Source organism: Electrona antarctica (assembly GCF_951216825.1).
Source record: "Electrona antarctica genome assembly, chromosome: 5".
Classification (NCBI taxonomy): Eukaryota; Metazoa; Chordata; class Actinopteri; order Myctophiformes; family Myctophidae; genus Electrona; species Electrona antarctica.
Window position 1 is genome coordinate 30750899 of NC_136810.1, and position 26262 is coordinate 30777160.

Consider the following 26262-nt stretch of genomic DNA (forward strand, 5'->3'; position numbering starts at 1 on the left):
CTTATCCCCAAAGCCAACCCTTGATGCTGAGTGCCAATAGCAGGGAAGCATTGGGTCCCATTATGACCCGGCAGGGGGATTGAACCCCGACCTCCCAAGCTCAAGGCGGACACCCTAACCACAAGGCCACTGAGCTGGCACTATCATAGCCATAACGAATTGTCACACAACACAAGTTAGTTACTGATACCCACCATTCTCACACCTATCGCCCGTGTAGCCAGCCAGACAGGCACAGTGGTATGTGTAGGACGTGTCCAGGACACAAGTGCCATCATGGAGACAAGGAGAAGAGCTGCATTCTGCAATGACAGATCTATGACAATCTATACCCATTTTGTTGCATTTGTAACCAGATTTTACAGGAACAATCGCCACCGTTTAATAGCAGCTTGCATTTGTGATTGCAAGAATTGAAACATCAACTGCAATTAATGTATACACAGAAATACCCTCCGTTTTAATGTAACTCTTGTACACTGTTGGAGTTAAATGGGTGAATTAACACTGTAGACTACAGTAGAGCAAGTGAAAAGAAGTATGGCGGAAGCTAGAGGCATATGTACTGTACCTGAGCTCTCCTGGAACGTGGCAAAGAAGCCATCAAAGTTCTTGTAACTGTCAGACACAAAAAGGATGTGAAGGCTGTTGCCCGAGCTCTGGATCGGCGCCGGTCTCTCATTGCCACAAAACCGACCAATCACACGTGAGTTAATGCTATCGCCGTCTCGTACTTCCACGTAGTCATAGCGACAAGAGTGGTCATACTCCAGGCTCAGCATCATGAACCTAAAAGTTTGGGAAAAGGGGGGAAAAGTTTCAAACGTAATGATGAATACAACATGAATGCAACACAGCATGCCTTTTGCATGGGTCATTAACCTTATAATAAACCTTAAATAAAAAAATCACACCTGTGTGAACTGAGTGGTGCAACTCCTCTCTCCCCCTGCCCTTCTCTCTCTATCTCAGTAGCAGGCAACAGTGCAGCACTATCTCTCTCTCTCTGTTTCTGGCACAACAGCGCCATTTTGCCCCTACTGGTACTCATAGTCACATAGTGGTACTCATAGTCACATAGGTTAAGACGGACATTGCTGTTCCTTGGAGTGGTTGCACCACTCAAAAAAAGAAGATTTAGAACATTTCTGGTATGAATTCTTCCAACAATAACATGTTGCTAATACAATGACATAGTAGGAAAACAGTTTTCACACATTTCCTGTCTTATTCCACAAGCCATAAAGGAAACCTTTATTTTCCATACCAAACATCACAGTTTTTCACACAGGCTTAGGTGGAATATGGCGTAAACAACATGTTGTAACATGATGAACTTTCAGAAATACCCGGGTTTTCCTGGACTATGAGAAGTTGCACCTGGGTTTCCTGGCAGTGCCATGATAGCTGGCTCCATATGACACTCTGGGTGCTTTGCAGCCAGTAAGCAAGTAATGACCAATAACCACAGCTACTGAATATGTTAATAGCACTGGCATGCGATTTGGACCCACTACAGTGCATGAAAGGTTGGTGAGTTCTTTTTTGGTTAACTTGCCAGCTTAGTAAGAGAATATTCGTCATATTTTCAGCAATAAAAGTCAAGGCACAAAAAAGGCAATTCTGGAGATTGAGGAAACAGGCGTCAACTCTATGAATAAGTCAGTTGAGCAATAGCATAGTTAAGAGTCGGTAGTGCTGTTCGATTCCCGCTGGGGACGCTGTGGGCGTTCTCAGAAAATCCTGGGAGCTTTACCACACTTTATTGTTTTCTTTGTACACAATTTACTTGACCAGATACCTTGTCGTTTGTAACACTTTAATTGCCCGGGGTTATTTAATCCATTACATTAATGCGGCCATTCGATTTATAAACACGGACCCCTTTTCCGGACGGACCGGCGGAAGTTGTTGATGTGTGTGTAGCAGCTAACAATAGCCACACCACTCTAGAGTCGATCGACAACAACGGGAGACAAGAATAAATCTATGGAGACTAGCGACTGGACTGCGGAGCGCCGTCTAACACAGGATCTTTTTTCATAAAAAGACGGGATGATTTAGATCGCGAGTTATGAACGTTTTAAGATTTTCGTTTTCATCAGCTAAACAGAGGAGGGAGTTTTTCGATGACGTCTCACTCTTGCGCGTCACCGAGGATTGCCCAGCAGGCGCACCTGGGCTATAGAGCCATGCGATCCGTTCTCATATCAATATCCGTTCTCATATCAATAATCTTCGTCTTTTGGACAATACTTCGTCCTGGGTGTCGGGCGTTACTAATAGAAAGGACAAAGTACTTCTTCCTGGGCGATGGGAGTGTTAACAAGGGTTCATGGCATTTGCTCTGATTGTAAATTGCTCTCTAAATTGCTCTCGATTAGAGTATCTGCTAAATGGCTAAATTGTAAATTGCAATGAGATGTTTGGTTTCATTGGAATGCTGCCAGCTGGATTCAACTTCAGATAATGAGGATGTCTGTGTGCACTGTGCAGAGCACGTACACAAGAAACAAGAACAATACTTCTACCTGCAGTACAGTAGAATAATGTTTAATACTTCTACCTGCAGTACAGTAGAATAATGTTTTTGGATAGACATTGAAAGGGAAACAAAGGATGCATGTGGGTATTACTGTATACTCGTATAGGCTATACAGAGAAGGCTTTAACACCAAGTATGACACCATATAATAAGTAGAACCTTGACATTTGATCCTTGTCAGTTGTCACTATATCATCAGTAAATGGTAAATGCATACTGTACCTACAGACTAAAGTATACTAAGCATACTACCAGCATGATACCAAGTCTTGTAGTTCTATCAAAGACAGACCCTCGGGTCAAGACGGCCTAGGCCCTAATGAGAAGAACTAATGCTAGGTTTTAGTCTCTAGCAGCTCCCACTGTGCTTGTAATTCAGTAAATATTTTGTCTGCTGCCCGTGTATACTACAAGCCATCATTAAGGATTTAAAAGTGAGAGTAAGTACCAAATAATGAATACAGGATGGTACAGCCAACAAGTCCTCTGAGACAAGGGCCAAAACGTATTTCTTTCCATGAGTCCATCTCTGAACATAACAAGTTACACAGCACAGCACTAGTTCATTTAGTGGTTTTTTTTTCTTCTACAAAAAAATCATGAACTTATTATTTACTTGTGGAAGTTATTAATAGTGTTTCTTAGAGACCCGCTTTTGGCATGATTCTCTATGCGTGTCACAGTTCTTCATGGTTGTGAAATTTAAAGCTAAGCTTTATATGTACATAGGGAAAAGTTGTAAATAAATATATGTATGTCTTTAATGCATAACAAACCATTAGACTATATGTACTGCAGACTCAGCCTGAATGCAAGCATATTACAGTATATCATTAAAAACCCCACAAACCCCTGCTTATAAAAATAATTATGTAATGGAGAAAGTGATAGAAATAGAACATTTCACGTGACTGAAAAGTAATAACTTTCCTCAAGGGTTTATATAAGCTCACAATTCAGTCCATGTCCAACACAGGGTGGAAATTTGAATGAACGGAGAGCGCCATTAATTACCATTACAGATGGACAACAAAGATCGCTGAAACAGATCCATTCATGTCAGAAAACAGAAAAACCTGCATCAATCTGAATTTCACTTGTGGAAAAAGTGTATTCTTCATTGTTTGCAGCAAGCTCCCTGTTAACCAGTTCTTCCAACACTAGTAATATAACTGGTGTTCAACAGCTCAATATTTAGTTTAAAACTACATGTCATTATAGGTTGTATATTTTACCTTAAGAAAATGAAAAGAATGTCAGATACAAGCTAGCTTGTAGATCTGCTCAACACAAAGAATAAAATAGGGTTTAGGTCTGAGTTAAAATGTTTGTAGGAATTGATACCAAGAACACATTTCTTGCTTTTAGTTAGTCGCTTCCAAACAACCATTTTGCCTTCATTGATTTACCATTTTTGATGGATCATGCTTGTTTGTTTTTTGTTTTTGGTGATATTTTAAGCCCCGGAAACAAGACGTAACAAGAAGGCGCAACTTCTTGGTTTTCCATTTCTGTAATAGATGCTGGAGCACATTTATCCATGACTCTATGGGACCAGCAAGTACATACAATACATGTAAAAACTAAAGGACTATAATAAAAGCAGTGAACTCTGTGGCTGACCTGAAATCTATGGTGAAGGGACGGTCCACGTGTAAGGTCCACTCACAGCGGGCGTCGGTGGGGTAACTCTCAAGCACCAGGTGGCCCTGTCGTTTGCGGATCACTCCCCCACACTCTGGAACATAGAGACAGAAGTTCTCTATGAGCTTATTCCACCTATGGAATGGAAATTCCAACTGGGAATGTACCATGGTACAAATGCTGTAATTTAAGCCACTATTTAATTATATTTTGATTATTATTTTGGTGATCTGTGTGTGCAGTTACTGTAGTTACCATTCCTGCTAAAAAAACCAATTAGATTCAAGGTAGATGCATTATAAAATACCAAACAACATACATTAAATTCTAGCAGCAAAGGCACAAATGCTTGCCAGGTTTCAGAAATGTCTCCGTGTGTCAAATAATTGATTTCCAAATGTTACTGTTGGTCTATAAAGCTTTGAATGGTTTAGGGCCAAAATACATTTCTGATCTTGTGCGATATTATTAACCATCCATATCTCTCAGGTCATCTGGGAAAGGTCTGCCTTCTGTCCCTAAAACCAAAAATAAGCGTGGGGAAGCAGCATTTACCACATACAGTATCTGGAACAAAGTCCCAGAAAACTGCAGGTCTGCTGCCACTCTTATTTCTTTTAAAACACAACTTAAGATCTTTCTGTTTGCTGCTGCCTTGGTTTTGAGTTACTTTTAATTTTTTAATTTTTCTTTCTCCTGCACTGTAACTGTAACTGTTAATTTTATTTTATGCATCCTAAATGTCATTGTATAATTGTGCTTCCTTTGCTTGATGTTCTGTGTAAAGCATATTTAATTGCAGTGTTGAAATGTGCTATACAAATAAAACTGCCTTGCCTTTCCCCTGCACCCCACGGCACTATATTTGCATACTGTGAAAGTTATAATCAGTGCCAAAATGTTATTGGATGTCCTGACATCATATACGAGAACATCCCCTCCTCTGTCATTTCATCTTCTGATATTGAACTCCTCCTGGGCATATGGAAACTCTCCAAGAGGACCCAAAAACATAATAGAGGAATTGCTTTCTTTTAGACAAAATTACACATGATGCGATCATTAGTTGAATGAGGAACACATACTCATACAATCTCCACCAGTCCAGCCAGGTCGGCACTCAGTGCAGTATTTTCCATTAATGAAGAAGTCATCTCTGGGACCCCAGGTCCCGTTGTTACAGCGCTTACAATTCTCAAATATACTGCAACCTGAGAAAGACAGAGAGAGAGAGAGAAACAAAGAAACTAGGTTAGGCAAGGAGATGCAGTCAAGAATTCAAAGCTCAGATGAGCACTGGAGCATTGGTTCGACCTCCCGTTAGTCAGACCATTAATAACACTATCCCAAACCCTATCCTAACCTCACAGGAAGCCACGGGTGACTTTTAACCTGCAACATGGATTAGTTGTAAATTGTAACCTGCCACGCATGTTGGGAGCCACAGGGGATTTTTAACCCGCAGCACGGGTGAGTTTTAACCGGCCACGCAATTCTGACTAACGCAATGTCTGACTTATGGGCAGTCCCCAGAGTGGCGATCCTGCCTTAGTGTTGACAACACTCTTTCTGAACAACTATGGACCCCGGCGGGCCTCCTTACCCAGACTGCCATGTTTCCTTTACATCAGTGCTGTGAAACTCATCAGGCTCCCCTGCCACTAAAACGATAACGGCATGAACACATGGCTGCTTCCTGAAATAGAATTGCGGAAGACAACGCTCCTTCGTGGCTACTTGGAAAGATGGATATTCACTTTGTGGCTTCTCTATATGGTGACCCCAGACCCCGTTATGGGCACAGAAACATCCGAAGAACATCATCATAAGCATGTGTAAGCTTAAACAAGACAAGACTAGCCAACGTCTCCCACACTGTCAAATGGCACTGCGAAAACACGTGCCGTCAGTAATCTAGGCAGGGGGGTTTATGAGTGCACTACGGGCTCTTTAACAGTAACACATTTCAGTGTTTTACGGCAAAACCCAATGAATAGGTATTATTTTGATTATGAACAGCTGTTTCCCCCCATAAATGTATTAAAAAAAATGTGAGCACATGTGACCGTCAAAGAAAACATGACATACTTCCTGTGGCCAGGTGTTTTTTCTTCTTTAAAGAAAAAAGAAATAACATGTTATACAAAGGTAAGGAGTGTGACTTTGAGAGCACGTGTTTGCACGTGTTTGCATCCCTGTTGTGCCAATATCATGTCCATGTACAGTACATACACCAACAAGCACACACATGCACGCATGCACACACACGCACAGTGTACACACACACACACACACACACACACACACACACACACACACACACACACACACATACATACAGTACACATACACATACACAAACCATTCCATTTAAAAAATCCAGCAACATTTCTAAATTCCTGTTGTAATGTTTTCCTCTCTTACAGTATGTCTGAATGTCTGTCAATACTTCGGAAGGAAGAATCTTGTGTAAAACTGGCCCAAACACACACAATTTAAACATCAGTCTAGATAGATGGTGCTTTAGTCTGCCAGCAACCTGGCAGGCCTTTAAAAGACCAGAGATGGAAATGTGGACATGGGCTGGCTACAATAATCAGATTTATATATTTTTTTATGAAAAGTCTAATAAATTAAAATTTTCTCTTTAGAGGGTATGCGCGTGAGTGACATGAAATGAAATGATTACTATATTTACCCAGGGTATCTGGGCTAAGCTCAAGAACTTGTTTCCAGCCAGGCCCTGCTCATAGAACATTTCATCGTAGTGGTTCAATGCCTTGTTCAAGGGCACTTCAGCGGTGGTAATTTTAACGTGTCGGACCGCTGATTCGAACTGGCGACCTTCCGCTATCAAGACCGCTCCGCAATCCGTTCGGCCACCGTTGCCACATCATCATCATACCTAGAAGTTATGCAGGAACACCTACTAAGTGGAAAAAAAACTACTTTCTGGCCATGACAGCCCATACATCCAAACAGAAAAGTCCTATCTGATTGCATTAAACAACGTTAAACTCACTCACTCACTCACTATAAATTGGGGGTCCCAGAGATAGAAATGCCATTAAATGGGGGTCCGTAGACTAATGCATATCAAACTGGGGGTCCTTAAAATGAAACAGGTTGAGAATCACTGCTGCAGCCGTAAAAACCTTCTCTTATGGGGGTCTCTGGCATCTCTTTTCAAATGGGGGGTCCGCGGGCTTATTTGTGTCAATTTGGGGGTCCTTGACATGAAAATGTTTGGGAACCACTGGTCTAGCTAATAATTAGTTTGTTTTGACAAAATGGCACTGGATGAGGGCTCCAGCTATAGGGTCCTCTCTAGGGTGCACTAGGATGTGGGCTCCAGCTATAGGGTCCTCTCTAGGGTGCACTAGGATGAGGGCTCCAGCTATAGGGTCCTCTCTAGGGTGCACTGAGGGCTCCAGCTATAGGGTCCTCTCTAGGGTGCACTAGGATGAGGGCTCCAGCTATAGGGTCCTCTCTAGGGTGCACTAGGATGAGGGCTCCAGCTATAGGGTCCTCTCTAGGGTTCACTAGGATGAGGGCTCCAGCTATAGGGTCCTCTCTAGGGTGCACTAGGATGAGGGCTCCAGCTATAGGGTCCTCTCTAGGGTGCACTAGGATGAGGGCTCCAGCTATAGGGTCCTCTCTAGGGTGCACTAGGATGAGGGCTCCAGCTATAGGGTCCTCTCTAGGGTGCACTAGGATGAGGGCTCCAGCTATAGGGTCCTCTCTAGGGTTCACTAGGATGAGGGCTCCAGCTATAGGGTCCTCTCTAGGGTGCACTAGGATGAGGGCTCCAGCTATAGGGTCCTCTCTAGGGTGCACTAGGATGAGAGCTCCAACTATAGGGTCCTCTCTAGGGTTCACTAGGATGAGGGCTCCAGCTATAGGGTCCTCTCTAGGGTGCACTCTTATGGATCTTGTTCTTATATTTGGTTGACTTTTACCATTTTCGCATTACGTTGCCCATTACCATGGCCACGTAGAAGTAGACTATGTTGCTGACTGCAGTATGTAGTCTTACCTGGGTGGATAATGCAGGGGTCACATTCATTGATGGCATTGCGACAGCAAGGTACAGCGTAGCCAACAGGGGTCCCCTGGATGGGGCATCTGCAGCGGATGACATCATACTCACAGCAGCCTCTACACATGACATTCCACTCAGGTCCGGGGCAGTGATTATACAAATACCTGTAGTCTGGAAAAGAGATGCAGTTCAGTGACTGAAACCCAAATGATGGAAAATTCAACAACTTTAAGAACAGTGTACTTTGCAAACTAGACTCAACAGGGAAATGCTGTTTATAGATGGAAGATGATTCAGGAGCAAAGACGCAAATAAAGGCCCAAATACAAATGACACAGTAACATTTTCTGAATTCATTTTATCCATTTGTACACTCCCAGAGTTAAATTAATATTGTGGATTTTACTGCATAAGCAGCCGTGGAAAGATTCAGGTCTGTTGTTATCAAGACTGCGTTTAGGCTATTCTGTTGGAGCCTGCTGTATAGTGTACATGGTATGCTTTCGGCCTTGCTGATGCTAAAGCCTATTTATACTTTTTTGTACGACTCTTGCTTGCCAAACTACATGCGTAGCATTTTCCATTTGAAAATCAGTTATTTTCAGCACATGACATGGCCGTACGACCTCAGCCATGCAGACGACAATGTATAAATGAGTCTCCAAGTCTCCATTCCCCTGTTTGTTTATTTCCTCAGCTGCAGTTCTCCTGTTTAGGAGATAAGCTGACCTCTTCTGTCAGCAAATCTACTGTGTGTTTTCAAAAATGGTATTACATCAGTCAAGATAATCGCAACATAACACATGGGTTAAATGATTGGCTTGGAAAACCGAAACAGGTCATTAATCAGAAACTGTTTTATACAGACAGCGACCTTCTCCGCCTCTGTCGAGATTTGACCCATTACATCAGAGTTTTATCAGATCGGAGACGCAGCAATTTGTGGACCTTTCAGACCGAGTGGTCGTGGTTATGTAAGAGTGAAGTTAAAAGCTGACACAGAGACAAGTGGAAATTCCTCTGAGGTGGATGCGGAAGGAATGAGGTTCCAACTGCAGTCTGCAGTTTGAAACTTGGCACTGATGTTGTTGATGTGTTCTCCAGACCTTCTTGCGCTGCAGTGTTAAGCTCCTCTTCTCCAGTCATTGTTTAAGAAGAGATTAGTCCCTGTAGGGGGCTCTGGGGGCATCCTCCCCTGTAAGAATAACTACTGGGGATAATCATGCCTACTGTACGTTTTGTGGGGGGGAAACTATTGTAAATTATTATTTATTAAATTATAGTTATTGTCTGGTAAGTAGAATTAACTTTCTCCCCAGCTAGTCGTATGTATAGGGCCAGTGCATAGGGAGGAGTTTCACTCAGAATGGGTTATTCTGGTTGCCATTTTCCTGCCTACCAGTAGGCAGGTAGGCTATAGTAGTAGGCTGCGAGGCTACATTGTCCAGCCTCACTGTGGAGACATATACCATTATAGATATTAATTAAATAAACACTGTATGGTTTGGGTGTCAGATGACAAAATAACGTAACCTTGATCCACAACAGTAATGGGTCTGCCCTGTCCGTTTTTATACCCTAACTTGTCCATTCCACCGCGGGCCGTCAGAATTATGCTTCCATTGTAGCCTTGCAGTGCGTTGACTGTCGGAGATATCAAATCATTAAATACACGCTGTATGGTTTCTTTGATTTGGGTGTCAGCTGACAAAATAACATAACCTTCAGCAACATTCCCAAACACATGTATGCTCTGCTCTCTACCTGTCCTGAAACGAGCATGACAGTGTAATCAAAATAATAATGGTCAGATCGCATACAGACAGATTATTTATTTACTGCGGAGAGAACACATGTTTGACTGATCACTCGTCACTCTCGTGGTGTTTTTCCCCTCTCCCTGGTTCCATAAGGATATGTCCACATGTCTTCTCGTCAAGTAAGATGTAAACATTAAGAACTGTTTTGACGTGAGGGGAGGGGAGGCGGCTATCAGATCAGAACACCCGAACATTTTCTAACGACAAGAGTTGTGACAAGTCAAAGATAGTAGAGAGATGGAAGATGGTGTACTGCAGTGACAGTATATACACCAGCGTCACTGACAAGCAAACTTACAAACTACAGACTGGCAGCCAAGTAGCCTAGCATCCTACTAGCCTACATGTAGGCAGGAAGATGGCACCCAAATAAGCCAAAATCTTACCGAACGTCACTATGCCCTCCCCCCATAGAGCTTCACAGTCCCGCCCCCTACCAGGGCCCAGGAAATGATTCTCCGTTAATTTTCCTCATAGACATTTCAAAAAGTATTTATTTAAAGTCGTTTACGCCGCGGACAAAGCCAACTGGAGTCGTGACAACTCATGACAACAAACAAAAAGATTTGGGCCGAACAAATAATTAGAAAGAAGAAAAAACGGCAGGTTGTTTTTCTTCTTTGTAATTATTTGTTTGGTCCAAACTTTTTGAAATGTCTATGGGAAAAATGTATTGGGAATCATTTCCTGGGCCTGGCGTCAGGACTGCGACGCTCTATAGACTGAATTTTACCTTTATTATTCATCTTAAAGTATTGACTAATTCTATGCTTGTATTATTCTACTTAGCACCCTATAATAAGACTTAAAAGCAATGATACTACTTTTCACTGGCTGGCACTGGGTGATGATGCCAGCCTTGGAAAATTGCTTAGGTGATCATGTGCCGAAAAGGTCGCCCACACCTGATTTAAAGTTTGCCTGTGTGGCCTGGATTCCTGCCGAATGACAGGCAAGAATTAAGCTGCTGGTGTGAGTGATGGATGAGTATGCACAGTGGGAGCGAACCAGGGCGAGTCGAGACAGAGACTCAAGTGCTCCTGTCTTCAGACTAGATACCCATAATCCCTATATAATCAGCATCATGTTTGTTTCAGTCTTTGCTGAATAATATCTGGGAATGGAAAATTGTTGTTTGGAAATGTGTCTTAAAGAAATAGGATAAACAACGCACACACGCATGCATGCTTGCAATAGCAGAGCATGCATGCTTACAAACAAAAACAAATGTTGGCACTGATCAGTACAGCCGTTTGCGAGATTAGCTCCGGACAAACACACACACACACAGACCGACTGCCTCTGCGCCTCCTACAAAGCCACACCGTAAAAATGTCGCTACATGTGTACACGCTGCACAGCTACTGGCGGAGCCATGATGAATCATGGAGTGGCTGCCGACAGTCAACTGGAGGGGACGTACAGATGTCCTGGATTGGTATGAAACGTCCCTCCCAAGGAGACGCATCTCCCTGGCCTTCTAACAATTATGAAATCATAAATCACATTTCTCTCCAGCCAGAGTCTGGTCTTTTACTTCATTGCTTCAGTGTGTGCTTTGGCATCAATCAAACACAATGTAGGCTAGGTTGCAACACAGTATGTCACACAAATGGGTGTTCTTTAAGGACAGGCTTCATCCACAGCCATGCAGCATTGTTATACTGTTGGAGTCATAACATAAAATTACATCATTATAATAACAGTACTGTAATAATACAATGAAAACAGCACATTGTGTGTTTGTGCATCACTGCTGGAGGAGATTTGTCTTAATGGAGCATCAATTCCTTTTTCAAACATGTGAACATCAAATGCAATTAGTTATACACACTGTATGAGAGTGCTGAATCGCCTTTGCGTTTGAGTAAATGGTCACGCCCCCCTCCTACTAGGGGACAGTTTTAGACTGCAATAACGGAGGGGCGCCGTCTCAAGTGAACTTGAGCCACGAGAGACACCACTGAGCGTGAGTTGCCGTGTCGAACATTGCGAAGTTCGCTTAGCCGACATAGCCCTGTTCGAGTTGCAACCTGATATTTATCATCGTCCCCCAGAGTCCTGCAAAGTCACGAGGTGGGCGTGACCATTTACTCAAACGCGAAGGGGATTCCGACGTCATGTCCTGCATGTGCATGTATTCAAATGTATAGTACTAGAATTTCGCGGGCCTTCGGCCCGCTCATCCTCGCGCCATGCGATGCGTCGCAAATGGGAAGAAGGCAATGGCAAGCCATGATGTTTTCATTTATGCATTTGCTTGGAAAGCGCAAAGTTGCCAAGCTGGCTGAGTGGCCCTGTGTGGTTTTGTGTATTTGCGTATGAAAGCGAGCATGGCAAGGCGCAGGAACAGTATACTGTACTGTACTGTGCTGTACTGTAAGTCTTTGTACTGTACTGTACTCATGTGTACTGTTCTCTGTGCTGTTGTATGTGTTATTTTTTATTATTATTATTACATGGATTAATATTCTGATGTACTGTACTGTTCTCTGTACTGTTGATATTATAGTTATTAGTGTTGTGTTATTATTTATTATTATTAGTATTATTATTACATGGATTAATATTCTGATGTGAGCTTTGTTTCTGTACTGTACTGTACTCATGTGTACTGTGCTGTTCTGTGTATTGTTGATATTATTGTTGTTATTAGTGTAGTGTTATTATTGATTATGATTATTATGATTGAAAGAGCATGGCAAGGCGCAGGAACAGTATATTGTACTGTACTGTACTCATGTGTACTGTAGTGGACTGTTCTCTGTACTGTTATTAGTGTTGTGTTCTTATTTATTATTATTATTATTACATGGGTTAATATTCTGATGTACTGTACTGTTGTCTGTACTGTTGATATTATAGTTATTAGTGTTGTGTTATTATTTTTTATTATTATTATTATGACATGGATTAATATTCTGATGTGAGCTTTCTTTCTGTACTGTACTGTACTCATGTGTACTGTACTGTTCTCTGTACTGTTGTTATGATTAGTGTAGTGTTGTAATTGTGTATTATTATTATTAGTAGCGTTCTGTGGCGTGTGTGTGTGTGTGTGCGTGCCATTTCAGCTGCATCGCGAGGCGATCCAAAATCCCCCCCCCCCGCGCGCACGCACGCACGCACACACCACACACACACACACACACGTGTCTGCAGTGACACTGCGTTGTACACAGCTGTTCTATTTCATCCGTACTGACTGGCAGAGGCAGTGGTTAACACTGGACGCAAATCATCCAGTGTTAAGCAGTCATCCAGGATTCATAGAACCATAGTTACATACGTAACTTACGTGTTGTGTTGCATCGCGTTGTTGCAGCGTGTGCGTGTAGTGTTGGTGGTGTTGTTGTTATCCATATATGCGCCTCGGTTCGTCCCGATTGTACCACGCCAGGTGTCGACGCGGTCGTGTTTGCATGATTGTAACTGTATGTAATCGCGGCGCTCGCCATCCAAGTTAGAATCAGTGTAGAAGCTGTGTTGTTGTTCTTCTTCTTCTTCTACTGTTGGTTTCCGGCAGGCTGTACATGTGTGTGTGTGCGCGCGTGTGTGTGTGCGCGTGTGCGTGTGTGTGTGTGTGTGTGTGTGTGTGTACTGTGTAACTTCCGGTAGTGTTTCCGGAAGTGTGAAAGGTAACACGAAACACGTGGGTCACGTGGTGGGGTTTTGAGCCATTGGGAAGGGGTGATGTAGTGTTGCCAGGTCCACGTATTGTAAGCGAGTGGTAGTGTGTGAAAGTATAGGCTGTAGGAAGTCAGGGTTTGCGGCCTTGTTTACATAGACGTGGCAACAATGTTGGCGGCGCAGCCACTCTATGGCGCAGCCAATGGAAAGAGTGGAATCACGGGATGCAGTGTTGCCAGGTCTGCGAATTGTAAGCGAGTTGTAAGTAGCGTGTTGAATGGCATTTTTTCTGTGCTTGTTTTCATAGACGTGGCAACAAATTAGGCGGGGGTGTCGGTGCTTGTGGCGTGTTTGTGTTTATTATTGATATTGATATTGTTTGCGAGTGTGGACGGGAGCCGGCTTTAGTGGCAGTGCGATGACAATGTTTACGCGGTTGGTGTTGAGTGTGGCCGTGCGGCGCGACATGAGGAGATAGGGAACGAACGACGCGGAGGGTAAGTGTGTGACGTGTTAGTGTGTTGTTGCAGTGTGTGTTGCAGCGTGTTGCAGCGTGTCAGTGACGTAGTAGCTGGTGACTTTCTTTTCTTTCTGTCTTTTGGGGACACCTTTTCAAATGTATAATAGATTGAAGGTCTTTCCTCATCCTTCATGATTGACAGAGAAGTTCTTCAAGTCATTACTCTTGCACTGATTTGATACACGTTGTATTGGTTGACTTGTTTTCTGGATCAATACATTTCTCTTAGCAGCCAGCTCATATTTGTCTCCCAACTTTTTAGCAGCCTTTGCCAGCCTGGAACAGTTACTGGCTATATACAGGCCTATGTAGGTTAAATCGGTGATGATGGATATATAGTATAAAGGAGGCTGAGCAGTTAGATATTTTTTACTGCTGCTTAGTCTGAGTTTGTACTGGCAATCGAGCAGACACAACTGCTATGTGATGTCAGCACAGTCTCATCTGTACTCATGCTGCTTCCTATGCAATTCAATTCAAAGGAGCTTGGCATGAGAAAACATACGTTTACTTTACATTGCCAAAACAAGTGTCAAAATATAATAAAAACAGATGAAAATGGTGAAAGCATACATACAGTTGGAGGTGGTACAGCATTGTGTAAACAGAGCTACGTCACATTGCGTCGTTATGTGTACATGTTGTTATATACAGGGTATAAAGCATTCTGAAACAAATTGCAGCAATATTCTTAACTATTTACATAATATTATTACTATTTACATGTGCAGTAGGTCTAGAGATCTACTCGGTACAGATAGTAGTCCTTCCATTGGCGAACCTTTCAGTTCACATGCATTGTGTTTGAAAATGCATCTACCTGTATTACCATGTTGATAGTTTACTTTAAGCTGTGGCTTTATTATTTGTGTTCTAATTACTTAACCTTAATGTTTTTTTGTCTGTGTGGACTGTGGGTACACTGGGTAGACGTGTGTCTGTGTGGACTGTGGGTACACTGGGTAGACTGTGGGTACACTGGGTAGACTGTGGGTACACTGGGTAGACTGTGGGTACACTGGGTAGACGTCTGTGTGGACTGTGGGTACACTGGGTAGACGTCTGTGTGGACTGTGGGTACACTGGGTACACATAAGTAATTGACATGAAAATGTCTAAATAAATATACATAATCTAAATGTAAGATTAAGGAGCTAAAAAGAAAAGAAGAAAAAAAACTGATTTAGTTTTTAAATAATCCCCCGACGTCTTTGAATGTGCTTAGACATCAATCACACATGTAAGTTACAAGGTCATGTCACAAGGTCAAATGGCCCTGAAGGTTACATATATATATATTTATTTATTTTTTGTTTTGAAAGATTTGTTTTTGGGGCTTTTTATGCCTTTATTGATAGGGAACAGTAGTCAGGAAAGGGGGGGAGAGATGGGGGGTGACACGCGGCAAAGGCCACCGGGCTCGGGATTCGAACCCGCGGCACACTGTCCGGCTGGCTTGGCAGCCTAGGTGCCCAGATGGTTGAGCTAACCGTCCGGAACGTTTGTTATATTGACATTCTAGTCAGATCTCAAGGTTATTTACTTTTACTTTCTTTTCTGGCTCGTGACTACTCGAAACTACTCATACTGTTGCCGTCCATTCAGTTTAGAGAGGATACAGTCTCGGGAGTCGCGTTACTACGCGAGCTGGAATAAACATGGATAGGTTCTACACCAAACGAAGTATTCCAAGAAGTATTTGCAGAAACTTGTATAATACAGTAGGATGTATTATGGGATCATGCCCATTCAAGCTATAGTTGTTAAAAAATATTCAAGGCAGGGGAGCTTTATAAGGGGATTACCCAATAATACCCATTGATGTCCATTGTTGTCAAAACATTTCCTGATGTGTGCGCGAGACCAGACCTCCAGCAATATAGTTAAATTCCAATGGAATTCTATTGGACCACATTTCGCGTGCGACCACTTGCACAATGTCGTTGTTTTCATTGTAATCCCTAGTAATTCTTGTACTGTATGTATTATGAGCTAAAGGACCTATAGTGCTTTAGCTTTCGTCAGCTATTGATTTATTTTATTTTTCTGGATTCTGTTGCGGTGTCTTCTTTTGCCTTTTGCTGTTTGTCTTTTCGTGAGCCTGAATTTTGGTGCTGATTTCCCCAGACAAAGCGTGAGAACCACAAGCATCCTTGGAATGGATGCATTTGTGTGAAACGCGTGTGGTAAAGAACCAGAGGCAGCAACACCGTGGGTATAAAACACAAAGGCACGTTATAACATGAGCAGAGAGAAACAACGGATATTTCTTAATATAATTCCTCATCATATGCCACAAATCAGCAAAACCATATGGTCTATATGGTTATGACATTTAACAATAATATACCGTAGTCTGTTTGTGTTCTGAGAGGATTGTGATGTGGAAAAGACTTGAAGTGATGTGCAGTATACAGTAGCTATAGTGTCTGACTACAAATATTCTGACTTCCTTCCTTCAGTTTTATGGTATGGCTTTCACTCTCCAACACTGCAATGTAGTTGGAAGCAACTACTTTGTGTATGTGTGCGTGCGTGTGTGTTCACCAAGTTGTAGCAACCAGTCAAACCGTGACTGGTTGGCATGTGCATGGTGACAAATCTGTTTTACTTTGGGGCTGTAAATAAAATAAACACTACACTGGGTTACAAGGCAGCACTAACTCGCTATATTAGCCAGGATAATAACTCTATCTATACTGTATAAACAAAGATCAATGTCAATATGTATCTTTTTTTGACGCTGCTGGTTCTACGCATTCGCTGAAAGTGTCGCCAAGCTGAGCGGCAAGTTGCCACCTATGCACGTCCTGTGTAAACCAGTGCTATCATTGGTAGATTTCACCAACTTGTCAAATCATAAGGTGAATAGCATTTGAGTTTAAGAACAAAATTGCACAAAAGTGAACGGCAGACGCTGGGATCTGAGCAGAGTGACTAGGGATTGAGAGGTGCTGACACAATCTTCCCTGCTTGCTGGACAGCTTTACTGCTCCTTAACTGAAGCTGGTATAGCAAGCTGTCCTGACAGTCTGTGTGACCTGATTTATAGGACATAAACTTGAAAGGGTCAATAGGCTTTATGAGCTGGCCTGGCAGGGTCATTACACTGATCACCACACCATGTCTTGACAGAGAAGTGATATCCTGTGTGAAGTCCTACCTCTGGCTCCATTCAGACAATTTTGTTCAAAACAGCAACTCTTTGTTACTGTCCCGAGTTATGGTAGGAATACTTCATGGCTTCCACGGGTTTAATCGCTATGCTTGGTATTGTTCAACTTCAACCAGATGTAAATAAACACAACCAGCAGTGGTTTCACTGTTTACATACTGTACTGAGAAATGGATTCAGTTTACTTTGGAGCCCTGCAGATAAGACTTGTTCTCTCAAAACCATGACCCATTGATTTCTCTTCAGACTCACACTGAGATCTCCCCCCCCCCCCCCCCCCCCCACACACACACACACACACGCACAAACACGAGCAAACACTCACCCACCCCGTATTTAGCACTGGGATCATTTCTACATATTAACCGTGTTCTGGCTCTACGCCTAATGGTCAGAACTTAGGCGCAGCAGAGATATGCAAATTAAGCGTAGTTCCCCCTGAACGCACATCTGCGCCATTAACCAGGTCCACACCTGCAAAGAACACGTGTAGAATCGTAATGAGGTTCATTTTACAAGAGCAACTGTGTAGGAAGGTGTGAACAGGTGTGGGGGTGAGCACGTGTGTGGAATTGCATGTCAGTGAGTAATCGAGCAAGGGAGCAATAGAGCTCCTCTAGAGTGAGGAGATAAAGTGAGAAGATTGATTTAATACTTTATTAACAGTTTGTAAATTGTACGATTTACAATGATTGTTAAAAGGATAACACAAAAATCCCTCCAGGCGCTTGTGTGGTCCTGTGTATTCAATTAATTAAGATCACATAGTGTTTGTGTGTTTTGGCGCTAAGCTTTTGAAAGATTATGACATGTTCTGTGGAATGCAGTTTTGGCATTTATATCCCTTAATTAAACTTTTTATGTGAACACCGTGGCGTAATTGTTACCGTACTATCTTCATTAAGTCTTGCTCCTCAGGCATGTTAAATGAGGTACAGGAAAGTTAGTGTTGAGATTGTCTCACCTGATTTATTTAAGTCTTGCAGGGCTGTAGCTGTTGCCCTACTCACAACTATCTTCTGGTTGCCTAACTAAATTGGGTCTGACTGTGGGTGACAGACATTCTGACATACAATAGGCTACTGTACACGTGTGCACAATTAATAAATAATGGCCTAATATGTCCAGAGTTCTTAAGTTAACATATTTGGATTTTAACAGAAAGATAACGTCATAAATCACTCAAAGTGAGTGACAGACTCAATACTTGTCAGTCACTTGGCATAGTAGCATAGAGCATGCAAGGCAGCGATGCATGCATGCAAACAACATGTTTCTCCAGCTGAGATTTAGTGTCTCCATATCTCTCCGGAAGAGGTTGCACATGACCTCTACGACCACACTCAGGCGCTCCCACACAAACACTCTGACATGAAGCTTCAGCTGACACAAATCAACACCATGCTCGCTGTTTGCCCAAAACACACAATAACTCCTCTCCCACCGATGTCATGTGTCCATTTATCTTCAGCCATACAGACTCCATTTGACACAAATCAACACCACTGCTGTTTGTCCAAAACACACTATCTCCTCTCCACTTCCCCACTTGTCCTAATGTTAGTAAAATAATTAACACATCAACATACCTGCAACTTTGCAAGTGATGCAAAGTGAGAGGCAGCGGTGGCTGAACGGTTTGCGGATCGGTCTTGTTATCGGAAGGTCGCCAGTTCGAATCCCCGGACCGGCACCTTAAAATTACCACCGCTGAAGTGCCTTTGAGCAAGGCATTGAACCCCTACCATGAAATGTTCTATGAGCAGGGTCTGGCTGTAAACAAGCATCTCGAGCTTAGTCCATTCACCCTGGTTAAACAAAGAACTTTGCTTTATGCATCATGCTGGAGCCTCTAAACGTCTGTTTCCTTCATTTTATTTCCTTCTCTGCGCTTTTGTTTCAAAACAATAATGAATACTAATAAATAATAAAAATAGTAAAAATAATAGTTGACAGTACACGTGTCTGCTAATACCAGACGGGAGACGGGAGAGAGAGGGAGGGGCAACTACAGCTGTGTCTGAGCAGAGCACCGTGATGGCACGCAAGTTGCGTTGCAGGAGGAACGCGTGAAAAAAAGAAAAAGGGGGCTTGCTGCCTCGCTCATTGTGTTGCACTCAGCAACGTGTTGCCCTATACGCACTATGCGCGTAGTGAGCGTATACCTAACAACGGGCTGAAGTCTTGTCTCTTAACTCCAGAGCGTTTAACAACAATCCCAGGAACAAAACTATAGTTTAAGTTCAAGGTGTTTACTGTCACATGCAATACACCTGGCAGAAACATTGTAGTCGGTACAAGCTTCCTCAACAGTGCAGAATTAAATAACTAACGGTAACTGTATGCAGTAGTCACAGCCACAAAATGCATTATTTGAGTCAACCTCTGTTTGTTGGCTATACACTTATACAGTACTGTATGTTTACAAATCTTACCACAGAACTCAGTCTGTTATACATCAGTCCTGACTTTCATAATAGGGTCTGTATTCTTCCCTCACCATGCACAGTAGCCTTTGTTTGAGAGGTACCATGCTGGCACTAAGCCATACATACATACACAATGAAACAGTGAATTTAAAAAAAGCCACAATGCCTCGTCTGTTTTTTTCTTTTTTTTCTCCCCGTGGATCCTTGTGGATACTTCTGCGGGTGGTGCAGCTTTTCTGGGTTTCATGTCATTGGTATCTGCTTTTCCGCTCCAGATGTTGTTTTCCTACCTGTACTTGAAATAAAACTAGCCATAATCCAGCATTCTGGACAGACATCACTCCCCTTCACCTAGGAAGGACTCCGTCCTCTGTAGCTCACATCACTTCCCGAGTTCCTGCCCCTCACAGACTTCACGGCCATGTTTCAGCAGGCAAGCGCCTCGCACACATCTTTGATGCCGGGGCCAGATACAGACGTCATTGTTACTGGGGGCAGAGAATCGGCCATGGAGCCTCACCCACTTCCCTCAAGGGTTCAGGAGATTTCTGTCAACCCGCTGGTCCACTGTTCACACAAGGTCGACGCTGACCTCTTCCAAGAACAAGCCAAGAACAAGCCATATAAACTTGCATAAGGATTGCTTGGTTTCTTCTTTTACATGTTCGCTCTCTCTGTACGTAATGTGCTACACACAAACAAATACACTTTCCCAGGTTATATTACGGGAAACGGCTGGATAAAGGTGCTGAAGGTGACCCTAGCTGTAATATAGTATTCATGTTCACCCATAAACCTGTATTTGCTCCAGACTTGTGCTGGTGGAGGGCCGGCATCTCTGGAAGCGTCTCCCTTGGTGACCATCTGAGAGGAATAACCCAAGATCACTACCAGCATTACATTCACATCTACTATATAACCCTTGCCCACGTTCGCATCTGCAGAGCCACGCTGTCTTGTGGGCCTCAGAGGTTCAATTTAACTCAGATTTCACATCAAAGCTCTATCATAACTGCAGCTGTACATACAAACTGCTCCCTTTCCCTGCTCAGATGCAGGATAGTGTCGGCATGCGTAAATGTGTCTGCCTGTCTCGCTGTGCACCAATCCCACAGCTCGGGTATTTTCAACTCTGAACAAGGACACGCTGAGCCACAAATAGGAGTTGGAAGATTGGAAGTAAGCATAATGGACAGTTGGAGATGAGCCCAACATGCTGGCTTGGTGTTTTACATTAGAGACATTTATGCTTTCTTCCCCCGGGGGCCTGTCACCTCGGTTGAACCTCCTCATATCCTGCAGGTGATGGCTCTGTTTATTGTCTGAGGAAGTGACCATGCCGGGCTGTGCGTTCAGCAGCATGTTGCAAACATAGAATCCCCTTTGTCTTACCTGAGTGACGCAGCACCGCTTGGTGATCTGCCACTGAATTAACCCTTTCCTCAAAGCTTAAATGTGTTTATACTGTATGACACAAACCCTTGGACACAAACCCTTGGAAACTTTTCCAAGGTGGGTTTGTCATTTTATAGCTGGTGTTTTTTGGCCTATGTGGGTGAGACAGAAGGTGATAGAGAGAGAAAGGGAGTGATTCCTTTCGCCCACTGCCCACAGCAGCTGTCTGGTATTTTGAGACTAGGGCGATTTAGCTGTCATGGAACGGGAAACTCCCTGGGGATATCTGTGGACATTGTGTATGCAAGTGGTGTGATGCTAAACATAGATGTCGATGGTCAGCCTACACATTTCCTCTCCAATACAGTAGGAAACCACAAACGAAATACCTCATTACGACTTTCTCCACCTTGGAAAGTGTGTGTGTGTGTGTGTGTGTGTGTGTGTGTGTGTGTGTGTGTGTGTGTGTGTGTGTGTGTGTGTGTGTGTGTGTGTGTGCTTGTGTGCGTGCGTGCGTGCGTGCGTGCGCGACTGTACACTAAATAAATATATGAAATGTAGGTCAGTCTGCACATTTGCTTTCAGCATTTGGCCCTCGATCGTCTTGGAATTAGGTTTCCCAGTTAAAAAAGATGCCAATGCTCACTGACAGACAACTTTTAACCTCTTTTAAAAACATTCCTGCATGCCGGACTATATCTTCCCCTTCAATTGCCTCTACACGCACATGTGTGCACTCATGCACGCACAGTCGCACACACCTAACTCTTCTTCTAAACTTGGTCTTTGGGTCTAACTCCTCACACACTCATTAGCTCCACTAAGGTCTCTTGGGTGCTTAGTTAAACACTTAGTTAAACACTGTATTTCCGACACTGTCGGAAATGTGTCAGAAGACCAGATGGCCTCTTGAGATTGGTTGGGAGAATCCACTGCAGGGTGCAATGTTGAAGCAGCGAAGCCAAACCTTGCATAGATAAAAGAACCCCCATTGGGATCCCTCAGGTTTGGCCACTCCTAATAGCCAAATGGCATTGATCACGCCTCCAGGTCTTAAGTTAAGTAATAAGACCTGGTACTTAAGACACGCATAATACTGCCCTGAGAGCGTAAAATCATGCTCTCACAGACTCAGATGCAAAGATAAGACACGCATGCAACAACACACACCATTTAATTTCCCAGAATGTTATATCCTTGCATTGGAAGGTATAAGTACCTCTATTCCGCTTTATAAAAACAAAGACTAAACCATTATCATCTCATGTTTGCAAAGTGTTGCTCAACAGAAAGCATCCGTTCATTCACCTGATTATAAATATGATTAGTGCCTCTGAAAATGAATATGCCGCCCTCAATACAGTACCGTAATTGTACTTCAGTACTGAATAAATATTTAAATGTGCCGGAGCATTCTTTGCCATAAGGTTTACACCAATGAAATCTAACAGTTGTAGTCTCTGCCCCAGTCCCATGTAAAGATCCTTCCGTTATATCACAAACCGAAGGTATTACTTTGTTAATTTATTGTACGCGTTTCTCGTGTCTATTTCCAAAATATGTGTTGTAAATCGGAGACAGAGACCAGGGGCTTGAATAGGATATTTGGAGACGGCGTCTGCTATACACATTACCACTGCACAGCATGATTAACTCACATATATGACTCATGTCCTCCTGCAGTAGTTCAAGTGCTCACCCAAGGCAAACAGGCAAGATGCCTCAGAGAAGATCTCATCTACAACACCCTTTAAGGCTTTCGTCAGAAGGTTCAACACAATAACCACCAGCTGCATATTCTGTAACAGCATAACATTCTGCAAGCTCAGCCCGACCGCTCTATCTCATGGAATGTGCATGTTTGTTTGGCATTCCAAATGACCACAGTTCTTTGGTTTTTTTCTTCGGGTAAAAGATATGTGATTAAAACTGAACAAGAATACAAAAGAAGTTACTCTCAGGATTAACTGTAGGCGGCATTGGGAAGTTCCCAAACTCATTTTTATTTATTTGGAAAATGAACAGATGTAAACAACACAGCTGAACAAAACAACAGAGACAGACCAATCTCCTACTCTGTATCACATAACGGTGATTGTTGAGACTAGAAGCACACAAACTCTATGCTCCCTGATCAGTGCTGTTTTTCTAATTTAAAAGCTCTACCTTACATCTCTCTTTCTCTCTCTCTCTCTCTCTCTCTCAGTCTCTCTCTATCTCTTTATCTCTCTTTCCCACTCTCTCTAACTGTGGTTCGTCTTTTACGAGCATGCATGCCTCTCTGCTCATGAGAAGGGGAGAGGTGATGGAGAGTGCTGATGCTGGCTTTTTGAGAACAAAGGAGGCAACAGACAAAGAGGCTGCGAGCAAAGCAGAGATAAAGGGAAAGGCGAAGAGAGAGGAGGCAAAGTGTGCAGCCAGGGGACTTTGCGCTCAGCGAGTCTCTCTTACCGTAGGGCCAGGATGTCCCTTGGGGCAGGGAAACGAGGAAGAAGAGGGAGATGAAGAGGTACCAGCCCGGCCTCCCGGGGGTCGATGTGCCGGTACCGGTGAGCGCGCGGGTCCCCCTGTGGGCTCGCCCCAGCTGCAGTCCCCACTCTGCAGACAGCATGCTGCAGCCTGGAACTCTGTTTACGTTCTGAACTCAGCTGACATCACCTTCTCTCTCACTCCACTCAGTCCTTCCCTACCCCCCTCCCTCCCCGTCTTTCCTTCTCTCTCACTTTATTCCTCATGTATCTCTCCCTCTCTCTCCCTCTCTCTTCCCTCTGGCTTCAGGTTACAGTCCAGCCTCATGAGGAGTTCCACTTGGAGTGTTCTCCCTGTAACTTTACTCACTTTGCACCACTGCGTGAACGACGTCACTGCTCCTGAATGAAACCAGGTTCCAACTTTGTGCGTGTGTGCGCGCGTGTGTGTGTGTGTCTGTGTCATTATTCTCACGCACAGCTGTAAACATTCATGTAAACAGCTGTAAACAGCGGTAGACACACACACACACACACACACACAGGCATGCATGTACATTCGGGGGGGGGGGGGGGGGGGGGGTAGACTGAACATGTTTTGGAAACAAATTAGACATTTGACGTTAAATTAACAGCAAAGAATATGTACTTGAATGTCTCACACATTTGATGGAATTTGATGAGAGGTGGTGGAAGTCTGAAAATCAAGCAACTGGTTACTTTCAAACTTTCATCACAAAACAATTGAGGATGATCTTTATACCTGTCCTGAAATCGCCTGTGATCCCTTTGAGTGTTTTCAATTTCATCTGACTGTAGCCCTGGAATTAATTTGATTATTGTTCTCTTTTCCCAGAGGGACCCCAGACTGCATGCAAGAGCTAACAGGCTAGCACAGATCAAAGATGCAGCATAAAAGACTCAAATATCACTGGCTAGGTTTCCAAAAACAACAGGATTTAGAAGATAGCAGCTGCATATGGGCACGTCGTGGCTGAGAGGTGGAGAGGGAATAAAGGAGAGACACACTGTAAAAGAAGGAGTAGAGTAAATAGAGGCCCAAACACAAGGAGAGTGATGATGGAGTCAGTGGGCATAGAAGTAAAAGTAAGCTAGCCTCTAGAAGCCGTACTAGCTGCACCCAACCAGACCAACGTGGCTGGGAATTGCCAGCCTTAGGGCCCTGCCCTCTCATTAGTGGGGCAAAACAATGCTAAGTTCATCCTTCCATTTCATATTTCATGGCAATCTGCCATTACGTTTTAAGATATTCGTTTACAAGTGGTAATTTTGAATTGGAATTGGAAGTTCATCCAGGCCCATGAGTTATCTGATCAGATCAAATTTTGAAATCCTATATTTTGTTATCCAGGATCAGACAATCCAGCCAGATTTTGTCCCAGGAGTTCAAAGAAATTCAGGATAGGATCATCTTGATCCAGATTTAGATTTTTCAAGATTACCAGATCTTGAATATCAGTGATCTAATCCTACCTATTGCCACCTAATGGATATGAATAGCAAAATTATGGAGCCGGACAGTATAGCAGGTTAGAGCCATTTATTAAGAATTTATTTTTTGAATGATATGGTGATAATGTTATGATCACAAACTCTTTATTTGGTTGAATACACCGTTCTGAGAGGTTGCCAGAGCCCTCTGCTGTCTGCATGCATACAGTAAGTGACAAAAATAAATGTTTTTTTAATCAACCATAAAAGTTCACTTTACCATCTTGTTTATATCACATATTTAATTTCATTGTAAACTACAAATCCAGCCCTCCAGTGGGATGACATTTTTTGGATCAAAGTTATCCAAATCCAGTTTTGAACTACAGTACCCATTTTGAAGATTTGATCCAGATTACAGTTTGGATTGGATTTCCTGATCCGATCGGATCCCAATCCAGCTTTTTGCTTTTGAACTCCTCAAAATCCAAATCTGATCCGGTTAGACTAGGGATTAAAGGTTTTGAACTCGTGGGCTCTGGGAAGTATGAGGATGCACAGCAAATTCCATTCCAAGGAAATCTAGCCAGCTGTTGTCTATTTTAGGAAACAAGTGTTGGTTCAATAAACATTATTTAGTTCTAGTAGGGCAGAGAGAAAGAATTAGCCATTTGTATACAGAGAATCAGTAGTAGTATCGCCAGCTTTGTTTTTGGTTTTTTTGGTTTGTTTTACAAAGAAACTAAAATACAAAAACAAAGCCGCCTTCCTGTGCTTTAACATGCCATGCCAGTGTTCAGGAATCAGAGACATGCACGACATCAGCCTCATTCACAGCTGTTGTAGTAGAGTACAGTCGCATTTATAGAGGGTATGCGTCATCATACCCGGAAGTTATGCGGGAATGCCTAAGTGGCAAAAAAACTACTTTCTGGCCTTGACAGCCCATACATCCAAACAGAAAAGTCCTATTTGATTGCATTAAATGACTTTAAACAACATAACAACATTAAATCCACTTTGTCACTCACTTTGCCACTCGATCTTCCACTCACTTTATGCATGCGCATACCCTCTATAGAATATAGCCTACGCATTTATTTCATAATAGAAATCACACCCGTGTGAAGTGAGGGGCGCCC

At 43.0% G+C, this 26262-nt stretch overlaps 1 protein-coding gene across 1 annotated transcript in view; it reads right to left on the bottom strand.

The window, feature by feature from the left end:
* pamr1b (peptidase domain containing associated with muscle regeneration 1b) overlaps positions 1-23848 on the bottom strand; it is a 36507-nt gene extending 12659 nt beyond the window's left edge. Inside the window, exons 1-6 of the mRNA XM_079502461.1 lie at positions 23652-23848; positions 8226-8402; positions 5275-5400; positions 4169-4283; positions 572-789; positions 195-302 (exon numbers count right to left, since the gene is read on the bottom strand). Coding sequence (XP_079358587.1) covers positions 195-302; positions 572-789; positions 4169-4283; positions 5275-5400; positions 8226-8402; positions 23652-23811 — 904 coding nt within the window. The 5' untranslated portion in view covers positions 23812-23848. The remainder of the gene's footprint in view (positions 1-194; positions 303-571; positions 790-4168; positions 4284-5274; positions 5401-8225; positions 8403-23651) is intronic.
* Between the last annotated feature and the right edge of the window lie 2414 nt (positions 23849-26262).